Source organism: Phocoena phocoena, chromosome 20 (genome assembly GCF_963924675.1).
Source record: "Phocoena phocoena chromosome 20, mPhoPho1.1, whole genome shotgun sequence".
NCBI lineage: Eukaryota > Metazoa > Chordata > Mammalia > Artiodactyla > Phocoenidae > Phocoena > Phocoena phocoena.
In genome coordinates this window covers 7,684,084-7,698,702 of record NC_089238.1, presented here as the reverse complement: position 1 = coordinate 7,698,702, position 14,619 = coordinate 7,684,084, and the positions used below count along the sequence as shown (strand labels likewise).

Here is a 14,619-nt window from a genome sequence, read left to right as displayed (position 1 = left end):
AGACCCCAGAGCCCCTGCCCAGAATGAGCACACCTGAGGACAACTGTATTACGATTGGCGAGGCGCTACCCCATGGCACTGGGTGGGTTCAAAGCCCAGCTCTGCCATCTGCCGCTGTGTGATGTTAGCCAAGTGACTTTGCCTCTCTGTGCCTCTACTTCCTCATTTGTAACGCGGGGATAGAAATACTATAGCGGGTGGCCTCCTAGAGTTGTTGAGGAAATAAACGAACTAAGGCACATAATGTAGTGAGGAGTGTCGGGCCAGGGGGCACTGTGAGTGTTATTTGTATTTCTTCATAAATATTGATGGAGTCCCTCCGTGTTTTGATATGTTGGCAATCCAGACAGAACGCCCCCCCCACCCCCGCCCAGGCTATGGAGGGCCTTGAGCTCTGGGCCACGTGGGGGATGAACAGGAAGGAGAAACTGGAGGCCAAGAGACTCTGGAGGAGGCTGTGTTGAGGGTCCAGGCGGGCGAGGAGGAGACCTGAGCTGGACAGGGGTAGTGGGGACAGAGAAGAAGAGCTAAGGCCTGGTGGACTGGGGGGCGGGGGGATGGGAGGAAGGAGGATCGCCAGGTTGGGCCATTCTTAGAGTTTCATGTCCTGGGGTCTCCCTAGCAGGGCAGGCCAGGCCCCTTCGAGGAGGCTGAGTACGTCCTTGGCCCATTGCCCGTCCTGTGGGCTGTAGCTCTGTCCGCTGTTCCTCCTGCGGCTGGTCTCTGCCCCAGCCCAGCTGTCACCTTCATTCCTCTGCTCCAACCAAGCAATAGCTGCGTGCCAGGCCCTGGACCTGGCATGGGAAAAGAATAGGCTCGGAGCCCAAGGAGAGGAAAGGTCACCCCAGGGCCAGATTTAATTTACAAGGTGGGGAGAGAAGACACACAGCACCTGTTTGGGGACACACAGTGAGATTCAGCCAAGCAGGAATCCAGGTGGGGCCCCCCCTCTCCAGCCTCCTGGCAGGAGGAACAGCTGATGCAAGGCCAGAGGCTGGAATAGTGCTCAGTGCCTTGGGGGGCTTTGACTGGAGTGGGGGGACGTGGGGAAGAAGGGCCTGGAACAGAACTGTCTTCGGTTCAAATCTCAGCTCTGCTCCGTACTTGCCGCATGGCCTTGGCCAAATCGCTTCCCCTCCCTCAACCTCCATTTTCTCACCTGTCGCCTCATAACATGCAGGGAGATCCCAGCTCTCCCCCAGTCACGTCTCGATTATTTATTAAACGTTGATGCTCAGTCATTTACTGAGCAAATAGTTGTTCTGGGCCCAGAGGGCGCATGGTAAGGTCTGGACACTGTTGACCTGGAATGAGGCCAGGCTTTGGAAGTTTCTAAAGTCCCCAGAGGGGATTCTAAAATGCCCGGGGGCTGAGAACCACGGAGGCAGGTGATAGGAGGTAACAAGTGCTCTTTGAGTTTCCTAAACTTTTTTCCTGGTAACCCCCTTCATTCATTCGCCCATTTATGCATTCAAACGTTCGTTCATCACACATTCATTTATTTACACATTCGTTCAATCACACAGTCATTCATTCACACATTCATTCAACCACGCATTCATTCATTCACACGTTCATTCAGTCAGTCAAATACTGGTTGGACACCAACAATGTGCTGGCACTGTGGATTCCGCCCTGGTCTCCACCCTGGACCCCCAATTTGGAGAGTGTAAGTGCTGAGGGGGATGGCGGGACACCCTCGTATTTATTCATGTATGCGTTCAGTGACTATTTCGGGGACTCCGGAAGGGCACAGTATCTTTTCCTGGTTGGCAACCCCATTTTCCTCTCCGGAAAGGGGGAGGACACTTCTCCTTCAAGGAGCTGTTGGTGAGATCAAAGACAAAAATAGCACCGCACGCTAAAGGGAGCTTCAGTGTCCTGAGCATTTATTAGGAGCCAGGGGCTTAATGTATATTATCCCTTTTAATCTTTAGGTAGGATTAAAACCTTGAGGTTGAGATTACTGTTATCTTCATGTGTCAGAAGAGGAAATTGAGGCTCAAAGAGGTGAGATCTGCTGCCCAGGGCACAGAGAGAGCACATGTGACCCACCAGAGCCAAGACCCAGGCACTTAGCAGCTAATCTGCCTAGTGACTGATGGCCTCACAGCCCCGCCCACTGGCCTAAATCCGCCTGGCAACTAGTGACATCACTAATTCTGCTGCCTGCGCTCAACCTATGACATCACTGAGCAATAAAGTAATTTCAATAAGCTGAGGGCCTACTGTGTGCCAAAGGCGGTGCCAAGCAGCCCCTCCTCTGGGCTCACACGATGCCCGGTGTTACCTCTCTTACTAAGTATAATAATAACAATAATTTTAGCCTGGATTTATCGAATGCAGACCACAAGCCAGGCTCTATTTTAATCATTTTTATTTCTATGGGTGCATTAAACCCTCCCACTATCTCTATTTTTTAAAAATTAAGAAACATTTATATAGTGTATATTCCTATGTCAGGCCCAGTTCTAAGCACTTTTTACATGCTCACGACCATCCTATGAGGTAATGTTTACTTATTATCCCCATTTTATGGATGAAAGGACTGAAGCACGGAGAGGATGAATGACTTGCCCACAGCCACATGACTGGAGAGAGGTAGGATTCAGACTCATGTATTCTGGCTCCAGGGTTTATGCCGTTAACCAAGACACCATGCTACTTCTCCTATCCCTATTTTACAGTTGAGGAAACTGAGGCCTAGAGAGATTAAGCCCCAGGCCTCAGCTTGGCTAGAGAGTGCCAAAGCCGGACTCTGAGCCTGCAATATCCAGCTCCAGAAACACAACCTTTCTCACATCTGTCCTACTTAGGTTACTTAGAAACAGGGCCTGCAAAGCCCCTGCCACCATCCCTCTGAGGTGACCAGCCCTTCCTTCCTGGTCCCCTCGGGAACATCCCCCAGCCAGGAACAAAGGGGGCCTTTTCCAACAGACCCTAGCCCACATGCCAGCTTCCTCCGTAGCCTCCCCCCGGCCCCACCTTGGGACACTGCCCTTTGGAAACCCTGGCTGGGCTGAGCCTTACCTGGGCTCCCCAGAGCCCTCCTTTGACTCCAGGCAGAGGAAACAATTCTCTAGCTTTTGTCCTTCTCCTGCAAGCCTGAGCCTGGCGCCAAGCCTTGGAGAAATTCCCCATCCCTCAAATCTCTGAAGCTGGTGGAGGCCTTCAGGAAAGACACTGGGAGATCCCTGAGCCTTCAATGGGCCTCAGTTTCCTCATCTGTCAACTGGGCGCACGAGGGAAAGCTAACAGAAAAGGCCTGTGCAAGACAGCTGGGGTTTCACCTTCACTGGGCCCAGCACCTCGTCTCCATTTTTTTTTCCCTCGCCTCATTTTTATTAAAAACAGTTGTTTTAGTGGGAAGCGTAATTTTTTCCCTTTAATGTTTTATTCATTCATTGCGAGTTTTTTTTTTTAACATCTTTACTGGAGTATAATTGCTTTACAATGGTGTTTTAGTTTATGCTTTATAACAAAGTGAATCAGCTATACATATACATATATCCCCATATCTCTTCCCTCTTGTGTCTCCCTCCCTCCCACCCTCCCCATCCCACCCCTCTAGGTGGTCACAAAGCACTGAGCTGATCTCCCTGTGCTTCCCACTAACTATCTACTTTACATTTGGTGGTGTATATATATCTATGCCACTCTCTCACTTTGTCCCAGCTTACCCTTCCCTCTCCCTGTGTCCTCAAGTCCATTCTCTAGTAGGTCTGCATCTTTATTCCCTTCCTGCCCCTAGGTTCTTCATGACCTTTTTTTTTTTTTTAGATTCCATATATATGTGTTAGCACACAGTATTTGTTTTTCTCTTTCTGACTTACTTCATTCTGTATGACAGACTCTAGGTCCATCCACCTCACTACAAATAACTCAATTTCGTTTCTTTTTATGGCTGAGTAATATTCCATTGTATATATGTGCCACATCTTCTTTATCCATTCATCTGTCAGTGGACACTTAGGTTGTTTCCCTGTCCTGGCTATTGTAAATAGAGCTGCAATGAACATTGTGGTACATGACTCTTTTTGAATTATGGTTTTCTCAGGGTGTATGCTCAGTAGTGGGATTGCTGGGACCTATGGTATTTCTATTTTTAGTTTTTTAAGAAACCTCCATACTGTTCTCCATAGTGGCTGTATCAATTTACATTCCCACCAACAGTGCAAGAGGGTTCCCTTTTCTCCACACCCTCTCCAGCATTTATTGTTTGTAGATTTTTTGATGATGGCCATTCTGACTGGTGTGAGATGATATCTCATTGTAGTTTTGATTTGCATTTCTCTAATGATTAATGATGTTGAGCATTCTTTCATGTGTTTGTTGGCATTCTGTATATCTTCTTTGGACAAATGTCTATTTAGGTCTTCTGCCCATTTTTGGATTGGGTTGTTTGGTTTTCTGATATTGAGCTGCATGAGCTGCTTGTAAATTTTGGAGATTAATCCTTCGACAGTTGCTTCATTTGCAAATATTTTCTCCCATTCTGACGGTTGTCTTTTCGTCTTGTTTATGGTTTCCTTTGCTGTGCAAAAGCTTTGAAGTTTCATTAGGTCCCATTTGTTTATTTTTGTTTTTATTTCCATTTCTCTAGGAGGTGGGTCAAAAAGGATCTCGCTGTGATTTATGTCATAGAGTATTCTTCCTATGTTTTCCTCTAAGAGTTTTATAGTGTCCAGTCTTACATTTAGGTCTCTAATCCATTTAGAGTTTATTTTTGTGTATGGTGTTAGGGAGTGTTCTAATTTCATTCTTTTACATGTAGCTAGCTGTCCAGTTTTCCCAGCACGACTTATTGAAGAGGCTGTCTTTTCTCCATTGTATATTCTTGCCTCCTTTATCAAAGATAAGGTGATCATATGTGCTTTGCAAGTTTTATTAAAGTAAAACACAAGTGCTGTGAACAGAGCTTCAGTCAATTGCCCAAGGAATTTTGCAGAGGGCACGCCTTGTAACCAGCTCCGCCCCCATCTGCCCCCACTTCCCAGGGGTAAGCATCTTCCTGCCTTCTAACATCATAGGTGATTTGTCCCTGTGTTTGAACTTCCCCTAATTCGAATCATATCATCTAGACTCTCTTGTGTCCTTCATCCTCTGTTCAACGTTTTGTTTCTGAGTTTTACCTGTGTGGTTGGACCCTAGCCCTCTTTATAAATCCTCACAATATCTATAAATCCTCTTCACTATCCTGAAATGAAATCCACAGACAGTATAACCCACTTACACGCATAATTTTTCCCCCAGTTCGATGTATTGTCCTAAGCGTACCAGAAAGGACCGCAAGTGGAAATTAGCACCGAGTAACGGCTAAGAATGGGCAAATCCGTGTTTCATGGGGCCTGAAGCTTATACTGTTTTGAAGGGATTCCCCTTAAGGAAAAGAACCAGGGGCATTCCTTGGCGGTCCAGTGATTAGGACTCTGCGCTTCCACTGCAGGGGGCCCGTGTTCAATCCCTGGTCTGGGAACTAGGATCCCACAAGTCATCTGGCGCGGCCAGAAAAATAAATAAATATTTTTTTTAAAAAAGGAAAGAAAGAATCAGTACGTGTGACTGCAACATTAGGAAGGAGGAATGTTTGTTTAGAACAAGAAAAGAAATTACAGTGACTTGTCTCATTCTGAAAGCTGGCAAACACTCCAAATATTCCAGAAAAATAACACACCGGCTTCTGGCTTCAAACCTGAGTCTCCTCCTCCACCCCATACTTTTGGTGCCAAGCGCCCCTGGGCATGTGATAGCGTGATCCGACTTCCGTGTCCCCAGCCTTCCTGTCATTACTTGCGCCCAACTAGTGTCCCGGAAGCAAATCCTGCACCCAGCCAGCTCGCCATCCCATAACTACACACAGACATGACCGCAAACCTTGTAAATATCCCAGGAAAGTCCAATGAAATGTATTCCCAACTCAGCTTTACCTTAGCCAGGTCCCCAAAACACCTATTGCTCTCCCACGCCAGGGTCAGGAGATCTCGAGGGAGGCTGCAAAGGCAAGAGTGATCGAATTAAACGGATTGTTCTCAATACATCTCACTTTGGAAAACTGTACTTCTTTGTATGGTTGTGTGAACATTGCAGGGTTTTGGGAAAAGCAGCTTGAGTGAGGGGCTTGAAGCTTAAGACTGCCCCAGCTTCCCAGGGACTCCACACCTGGTTTTCGCAGGTGGCCCTGCCGCTCTGTGGCCGCTTAGGAATGGGCAGGGCACCTGACTCTTTGGCCTATGTTTGTAAAATGGGGGCTGGTGCCTTTCTGGAGGGTTGGGGTGAAGAGTAAACATGTGGAAAGCACTTAGTCCCACTTTGCAGAGGTGAAGCGCTGCTTGTCCCGCCAGCTGTGTGGCTTTGGGCAAGTCACTCAACCTCTCTGTGCCTCGCTTCCTTCATCCAGAAAATGGGGATAATAATCATTGTCACCTCATAGGATTGTTATGGGGTGTTAGTAAACCATCCTCACTTTGCAGATGAGGAAAAGGGCGCAGAGAAAATTCCTTGCCAGTGTTCCACCAGCGAGCGGGGTGCACCTCGCCCATCTCCTTGCTCGCCCTCCGTCACCTGCCCCAAGATCCCTCCGCCACTTTCTGCCGCCATCTGTCCTGGAGGCCTCAGCTGTAAAGCTGGACCCTTGTGCAGGCTCCTGGGACCTCGAAGGACACTCAAATGCTGGCCCCGTGGGACTTCCCTGGCGGTCCAGTGGGTAAGACTCCGCGCTTCCACTGCAGGAGGCACGGGATCGATCCCTGGTCGGAGAACTAAGATCCCGCCTGCAGCCGACCTTAAAAAAAAAAAAAAGCAGGCCCCTGGCCCCCCACTCTCCCAGGGGTGACACCTGTCCTCGCCTCCTTCCCGGTCCTTAAGGTGTCTCTCCCCCACCCTCCTACAGCCAGAATTTGTCAGGCGAATACTTCAGGTATAAAGGCATCCTCTTCCCCGTCGGCATCTACTCACCTGAGAGCATCAGCATCGCAGAGAACTCGGAAGTGCAGGACGATGACATCTTCATCATCACCTACCCCAAGTCAGGTACCCGCTGGGCCGGGGCAAGGGGTGCTACGGAGAGTGTTGTGGGTGATGAGAAGGGTACACTAAGGAGAATGGAAGAGGAAAGAGGGAGGGGGTAGGGCGGATGGGGGACGCCTTGGTCCATTCAGAACCGAAGTGAGCTTGGCCTTTGCACTGGCAGGTCCCTCCGCCAGGGGGCACCCTTCCCCCAGATCCCTGTGTGCCTCGCTCCCTCCTTTCCACCAGGCTGGCTCTCACACCCACTGGGAGGCCTTCCCGGACCTCCCTGGCTAAAATAGCGTCCCCATCCTGTCCCTCTCTATCCCTTAACGCCACTCGTATTTTTCTGCACTGACGGCCACTATATCATATTTTCATTTGTTGATTTAGTGTGGTTTCCTCATTAGAACATGGCTCAGTGAGTGCAGATATTCCGGTTTGTCTTGATCGCGGCTGTGTTCTTTGAACCTAAAACAATGCCTGGAACTTAGTCAATAAATATTTCAGGAAGGAAGGAAGGAGGGAAGGAAGGAAGGAAAGAAAGATCTTAATTTTCTCCATTCGGTTACTGAAATGCTACTTACTGTTTGTCTACCACGTGCAGAGACACAGCTCTGAACAAAGGAGACATTTGTTGGGAGATACAGGCTTCATTTAAACATGCAGTCGCCTATATTACCATCTAATTAGGGTTAGGGTGGGCCCCCTCCCCCCCAAGGAAAGGTGAAGAGAGCATTAAGTGTAGGTAATAAGAAGGTCTGCGGGATCAGGGCAGGCTTCCTGGGGAGAAGATGTTCCTGCAGAGAGTTGGAATCTGCAGAGCGGTTTGAGTGGGAAAGGGTATCCTAGACAGAGGGACAGCATGTGCAAAGGCCCTGAGGTGGGAGGTGGCTCGGTGAGTTTGAGGAAGCAAGAGAAGGTCAGTGGGACTGCGGTGGAGGGAGTGACAGGAGAGGCCCGGTGGCAGGGGGTGGGGGAGTTCTTCTCTAAAATGTTGGAGCTGCCTTCTTAATGTTTTTCAAAATATTTTTGAAATTTTTCCAAATATTATATTCACCTTTTCCAGCATAGAGTTCGATGAGGGTTTTTTTGCTTTTTGGTAACATTAAAAAAAAATAATTCACATACCATACAATTCACCTATTTGAAAGTGTAAAAATCTATGGCTGTAGTATATTCAACCAAGTTGTGCAACCATCACTACAGTCAACTTTAGAACATTTTCATCACCCCTAACAAGAAACTCCGTACCCATTAGCCATCACCGCCCAATCCGCACATCCACATCCCTAAGCCTTAGGTATCTGCTTTCTCACTGTACGGATTTGCCCGTTCTGGACGTTTCAGATAAATGGAATGATACAATACACGGTCTTTTGTGTCTGGTATCTTTCACTTAGAGTAATGCTTTTGAGGTTCATCCAAGTTGTTGTCAGTGCTTCATTCCTTTTTATGGCCAAATAATATTCCACGATATGGTTATACTATATTCTGCTTATTCATTTATCAGTTGATAAACAATCAGTTGGGTTGTATTCACTCTTTGACTCTTTGAATAATGCTTGAAGGAACATTGATATACAAATCTGTCTGCGGACGTGTTTTCATTTCTCTTGGAGTTCTGTGAGTTTTGAGAGACATATACAAGATACACCACAATCAAGATACAGAGCAGTTCAGGGACTTCCCTAGTGGTCCAGTGGTTAGGACTTGGCACTTCCACTTCAGGACGCCTGGGTTCAGTCCCTGGTGCGGGAACTAGGATCCTGCAAGCCGTGTGGCATGGCCAAAAAAAAAGATATAGAACATTTCCATCACCCACCTAAAACAAACAAAAAAACCCTCCACGCCCTTTTGTGGTCAGCTCCTTCTTCAACCCAGCCCCGGGCAACCATTGATCTGTTTGTGGCCCCAATAGTTTTGGCTTTTCCAAAATGTCATATACATGGAATTGTACCCTGTGTAGCTTTTGAGACTGACTTCTTTCACTCAGCGTAACGCATTTTAGATCCATCCAAGTTGTATTTTTTTATTACTGAGGAGTATTCCATCAGCTGGATGGACCACGGTGGGTTTATCTATTCATCTGTTGAAGGACACTTGGGTTTTTTTCCAGTTTGGGATGAGTATGAATACAGCTGCTATGAAGCTTTGTGTACAAGTTTCTGCATGGAAATACGTTTTCGTTTATCTTGGGTAAATACTTAGAAGTGGGATTGCTGAGTTTATGGGAATTATGTATGCTTAACTTTATGAGAAACTGTCAAACTGGTTTCCATAGTGGAAACCATCTTGCACTTTTGGGCAAGCTGGTTTACCATCTTGCATTCTCTCCAGCAACATAGGTGGGTTCCAGATGCTCCGCTTCCTTGTCAGCACTTGATATTGTCAAGTTTTTAAAAAAGTCATTCTAACAGATGTGTTCTAGTATCTCATTGTGGTTCGAATTTGCATGTCTCTAGTGGCTAATGATGTTGAGCATCTTTTCAGGGGCTTACTAGCCATCACTATCTTTCTTGGTAATGTGTCTATTCCACTTTTTTTTTTTTTTTGCTCTTTTTAACTGGGTTGTTTTATTTCTAATTATTGAGTTTTGAGAGTTCTTTATATAATCTGAGTACACATCCTTTATCAGATATGCCTTTTGCAAATATTTTCTCCGAGTCTGTGGCTTGTCTTTTCATTTTCTTTTCAGTGTCTTCTCAGAGCAAAAGTTTAAATTTTGATGAGCTTCAATTGTCAATTTTTTCTTTAATGGATCAGACTTTTGATGTCACAGCTATGAAATCTTTTCCTAAACCAAAGGCATAAAGATGGCCTTTATGTTTTCTTCTAGAAGCTTTACAGTTTTAGATTTTACACTAAAGTTTATGATCTATTTTAAGATAATTTTTATGTGTGGTATGAGGTATAGATCAAGGTTCTTTGTTTGCATATGGTTGTCCAGTTATTCTAGCTATTTTTTAAAGTTTAAAATATCTTAATTTCTCTCTTAGAAAGTAATGCATTCATAGTTCAAAATTCAAGAGGTACAAAAAGTTTACCCTGTAATATCTCTCTTCTCCCACAGTCACCAGTAGTCTCTGTGTATCTTTCCAGAATTTGCATGTACAAAAAAAAAGTGTACATAATTTTTTTTAACTTTTTTCCCACAGAAGTTAACACGATACACGCCATTTTGCCTCATGTTTTTGTTTTGTTTTGTTTTATGGTTGTGCCTTCTTTTTCCTTGTATTTTGATATCATCCCATCTTAGAACTGTAAACAAAGAGCTTCCTGGTTTTTGGTTTTTCTTACAGTTCCATGGTATTGCATAACATTAGATGTACAAGAATTCTTGTTTAACTAGTTCCTTACTGATTAGCTTTTCCTGGTTTCCAATCTTTTGCATTTACTTATTTTTTTAAATGTACTTATTTATTTTTGGCTGCGTTGGGGTCTTCCTTGCTGCACGCGGGCTGGGCTTTCTCTAGTTGGGGTGAACGGGGGCTACTCTTCACTGCAGTGCACGTGCTTCTCATTGTGGTGGCTTCTCTTGTTGCAGAGCAGGGGCTCTAGGCACACGGGCTTCAGTAGCTGTGGGGGCTTAGTCGCTCCGCAGCATGTGGGATCTTCCCGGACCAGGGCTCGAACTCATGTCCCCTGCATTGACAGGCGGATTCTTAAGCACTGCACTACCAGGGAAGTCCCCAGTCTTTTGCATTTATACACCATATAAACTTTACACACAGTGCCACATCTTGTGCAAGTGTCATTTGCACACGTATGCGTTTATCTGTAGAACAAATTCCTAGATATGGAATTGCTTGGTCAGAGCCTCTGTGCGTTTGCAATTTTGATGAATATAGCCAAATTTCCCTCCACAGAAGTTGTGGAAATCTGTTCCCCAAACAGCAGGCTTTGTTTGAAACAGCTTTGGTGATAGACGGTAGTAGCGATGTTTGCACAACAATGTGAATGTACTTAATGCCTCAGGACCGTACTCTTAAAAATGGTTAAATTGGTAAATTTCATGTTAGGTATCTTTTGCCACATACCCACAAAAACAGAATTATTAAGTGGTAACAGGGGATTAAAACACCAAGGGGTAAAGAGAACCCTAAACAATACAGGAAGAGCCAATAGGGGGCGAAGCCCCTCCCTCTAGGACTGAAGCAGAGAGCACCCAAGGAAATTTGCTTTGGGATGCGGGGCGGGGTGAGGGGGAGTAAGTGTCACTGGGGTCTACTGCACTGCTGGCCGCTGTCCATCACAAGAGCTGGCTGGGAGAAGCCCAGGAGAACCAGGAAGAGAAACCCCATCCTTCTGCGGGGTTCCTCTGCGCCCTCTACTGACAAAGCTTCACATTGCGCTAGGTGGCAAAGGAGATCCGCTTACACAGCTCCAATGGCACAAAGCAGGGCAACCAGGAGTGCATTTGGAGCTGAGAGGCAATACACTGGGAACTGGCACGGGGTAGTCCTTAGAATCCAGGACAATATAATACTAATGCCAGGTGATTGTTCACATTACGATTATTTCTCATCTGACCTACCTGTAATCTCCTGGAATCCAGACCTGTGAACTGGGTCATGGATGCGATCCCTTCCTACTATGTGACGTTTGTGGCTCCCTTAAGAAATCAAGGGCTTACTCCCATGAAAGGGCAGTGAAAAGAGCTGAGATTTTAAGTCTAGCCACCTGAATTCAGTTCCAGCTTCCTCTATGTATTAATGGAGTGCTTCAGAATCTCAGAAGCTGGACCAATTGTAATTTATTTCTTGGGAATCCCCTGGCAGTCCAGTGGTTAGGACTCCATGCTTTCACTGCCGAGGCCCCGGACTCAATACCTGGTCGGGGAATTAAGATCCCAGAAGCTGCGTGGCGCCGCCAAAAAAAAAAAGATATGTATTTCTCATTCCTGTAAATTCCACCTAGTGCTGGATAGATGGGGGGAAGTGGGGGGGAAATCCATGCAGTCTCCAGCATCCTGGCTCCTTCCATCTTATGGATCTGCCATCCCCAGGAGCCCCAGTTTCCACTGGCATCTCTGCACTCAGCCAGCAGGGGGCGGGGGTGGGGGTGGGGGGGTGGAGAGGAGGTGTCACGTGGCCGGTGTTTGTGGGCCAGGTCTGGAAATGGCTGCACATGGCTGCCACTGCGCTTCCTTGGCCAGAACTCAGTCACACGGTCCCACATGTGGCTTCAGGGGAGGCTGGAAAAATGTCGTCCTGTTATATTCCCGGTAGAGAAACGAAATGGGGTTGGGTGGACAGTTGCCACTTCCAAGCTTTGCTGCCTTAGTTAGCAACTTTGTTTCTTTGAGCTTCAATTTCCTGCTTTGAAAATAAAGATAACCAACCCTAAGTGGGAAGAGGGAGGGATAAATTAGGAGTTTGGGATGAACAGATACACACTACTCTATATAAAAGAGATAAACAACAAGGACCTACTGTATAGCTCAGGGAACTATATTCAATATCTTGTAATAACCTACAATGGAAAATAATCTGAAAAAGATATATATATATAATATCTGAATCACTTTGCTGTACACCTGAAACTAACACAAGATTGTAAATCAACTACACTTCAATTTTAAAAAAACATAACCAATCCTAACTTCTGTGCTGTGTGAGGAATCCATGCATTAAACATATGTAGCAAATTGTACAATAAATGCAGCCATTATGAATTTGATTGTATCCCCCCTTCACCCCTCCCCACCTCTGATTAATTTGCCCAATTCTTCCAACAGGCACAAACTGGATGATTGAGATCCTCAGCTTAATCCTAAAGGACGGGGACCCCTCCTGGATCCGCTCAGTGCCCATTTGGAAGCGGTCGCCCTGGTGTGAGGCCATCATGGGTGCCTTCAGCCTCCCCGACCAGCCCAGCCCTCGCCTCATGAGTTCTCACCTCCCCATCCAGCTCTTCACCAGGGCCTTCTTCAACTCCAAGGCCAAGGTGTGGGAGGATGGAGGGGAGTGTGTGTTGGTGGGGCAAAGTATAACTAACTGATGAACTCAGCACCTATATATTGAGGACCTACTGTGTGCCCGGCCCTGATCTAGAACAGCAGCAAATACACACACAAGGAACACCTGCCTTATGAGCCCACATTCTAAAGGGGACAAAGAATAGATGGAGTAAATAAGGAAAAGATTGAATACATCCAAGGTGATCAGTTCACATCGAGAAGGAGGGGAACGTGGGGGTTAGAGTTAGGGGTAGGGCTTGCAATTATGAATAGGGTGGTCAAAGGAGGCCTCAGTAAGAAGGCGTGGTTTGAGTAAAGACCTGGGAGGTGAGGGAAGGAAGCCAAAGCGGGGGTCTGGGGGAAGAACATTCCCGGCAGAGGCACGAACAGGTGCAAAGGCCCTGGGGTCGATGTGGCATGCCTGAGGTCCAGCAAGGAGGACTGTGTGGTTGCATCTAAGTGAGCAAGGGGGAGAGGAAGAGAGATGAGGTCGGAGAGGTAACAGGGACCAAAATGTGCAGGGCTGTGTGGACTTCGGTGGGGAGTTTGCTTGTCGCTGATTGAGACAGGGGCCAGGGGAGGGCTCAGAGCCAAGGAGAAACAGGGTCCAACTTAGGTTTTCACAGGCGCCCTCTGGCTGCAAGTCAGGGAACAGACCATCAGGGTGAGGGCAGAAGCCAGGTGCCAGGGAGGAGGTGACAATGGAGGCAAACAGGGTGGTGGCCACAGGGAGGTGAAGAGAAAGGGCTGGGTGTGGAGTGTATTTGGAAGATGGAACCAGGAAGAGTGGCTGGCAGGTTGGATGTAGGTGTGAGAGAAACAGATGAGTCAAGGGTGACTGCAGGGGGTTTGGTTTAAGCAACTGGGAGGATGGAGCTGCCATGAACTGAGACGGAGAGGTTGCGGAGGAGAGGTTTGGGAGGAAGATGGCTCTGCTGTGACCCATCGACACCCAGGTGGAGGATGCCAATGGGCAGTGAGATAGACAAATCTGGATTTGACAGGAGAGATGTGGGCTGGACACATCTATTTGCAACCTATTGAGATGTGTATATATATATATGGAAAGAGACAGAGACAGAGAGAAACAGAGACAGACAGAGAGACAGAGACAGAGAAATTAAAGCCAGGAGACTGGTTGGATCACCAAGGAAGGAAGTGAGTATAGACAGAGAAGAGATCAGATTGCAATCTAGGGGTCCCCAAGACCACCTTCAGGCTCAGTGATTCACTAGAAGGACCCCAGAACTCAGCAAAGCCGTTATACTCACGATTATAGCTTATCACGGAGGAAGGATAGAGATTAAGGTCAATGAAAGGAAGAGGTGGGAATTCCCTGGCGGTCCAGTGGTTAGGACTTTGTGCTCACACTGCCTAGGGCCCGGGTTCAATCCCCAGTCAGGGAACTAAAATCCCACAGGCCGTGTGGCGAGGCAAAAAAAAAAAAAAAAAAAAAGATGAAAGGAAGAGGTGCCTGGGGGAGGGTGAGACCAGCCACCAGCTTCAAGTTATCTCTCTCCCAGTGGAGTTGCATGGACAGTGCTCAGTCCTCCAGCAATGACATGTGACAACACACACGGAGTATCACCAAGGAAGCTCACCCGAACCTCGGCATGCAGGGTTTTTGTTGGAGGTTGGCCACATAGCCATGG

At 47.0% G+C, this 14,619-nt stretch overlaps 1 protein-coding gene across 1 annotated transcript in view; it reads left to right on the top strand.

The window, feature by feature from the left end:
* SULT2B1 (sulfotransferase family 2B member 1) overlaps window positions 1–14,619 on the top strand; it is a 34,331-nt gene that overhangs the window by 13,593 nt on the left and 6,119 nt on the right. The window contains exons 2-3 of the mRNA XM_065899009.1: window positions 6,890–7,029; window positions 12,746–12,954. Of these exons, the coding sequence (XP_065755081.1) occupies window positions 6,890–7,029; window positions 12,746–12,954 (349 nt within the window). The remainder of the gene's footprint in view (window positions 1–6,889; window positions 7,030–12,745; window positions 12,955–14,619) is intronic.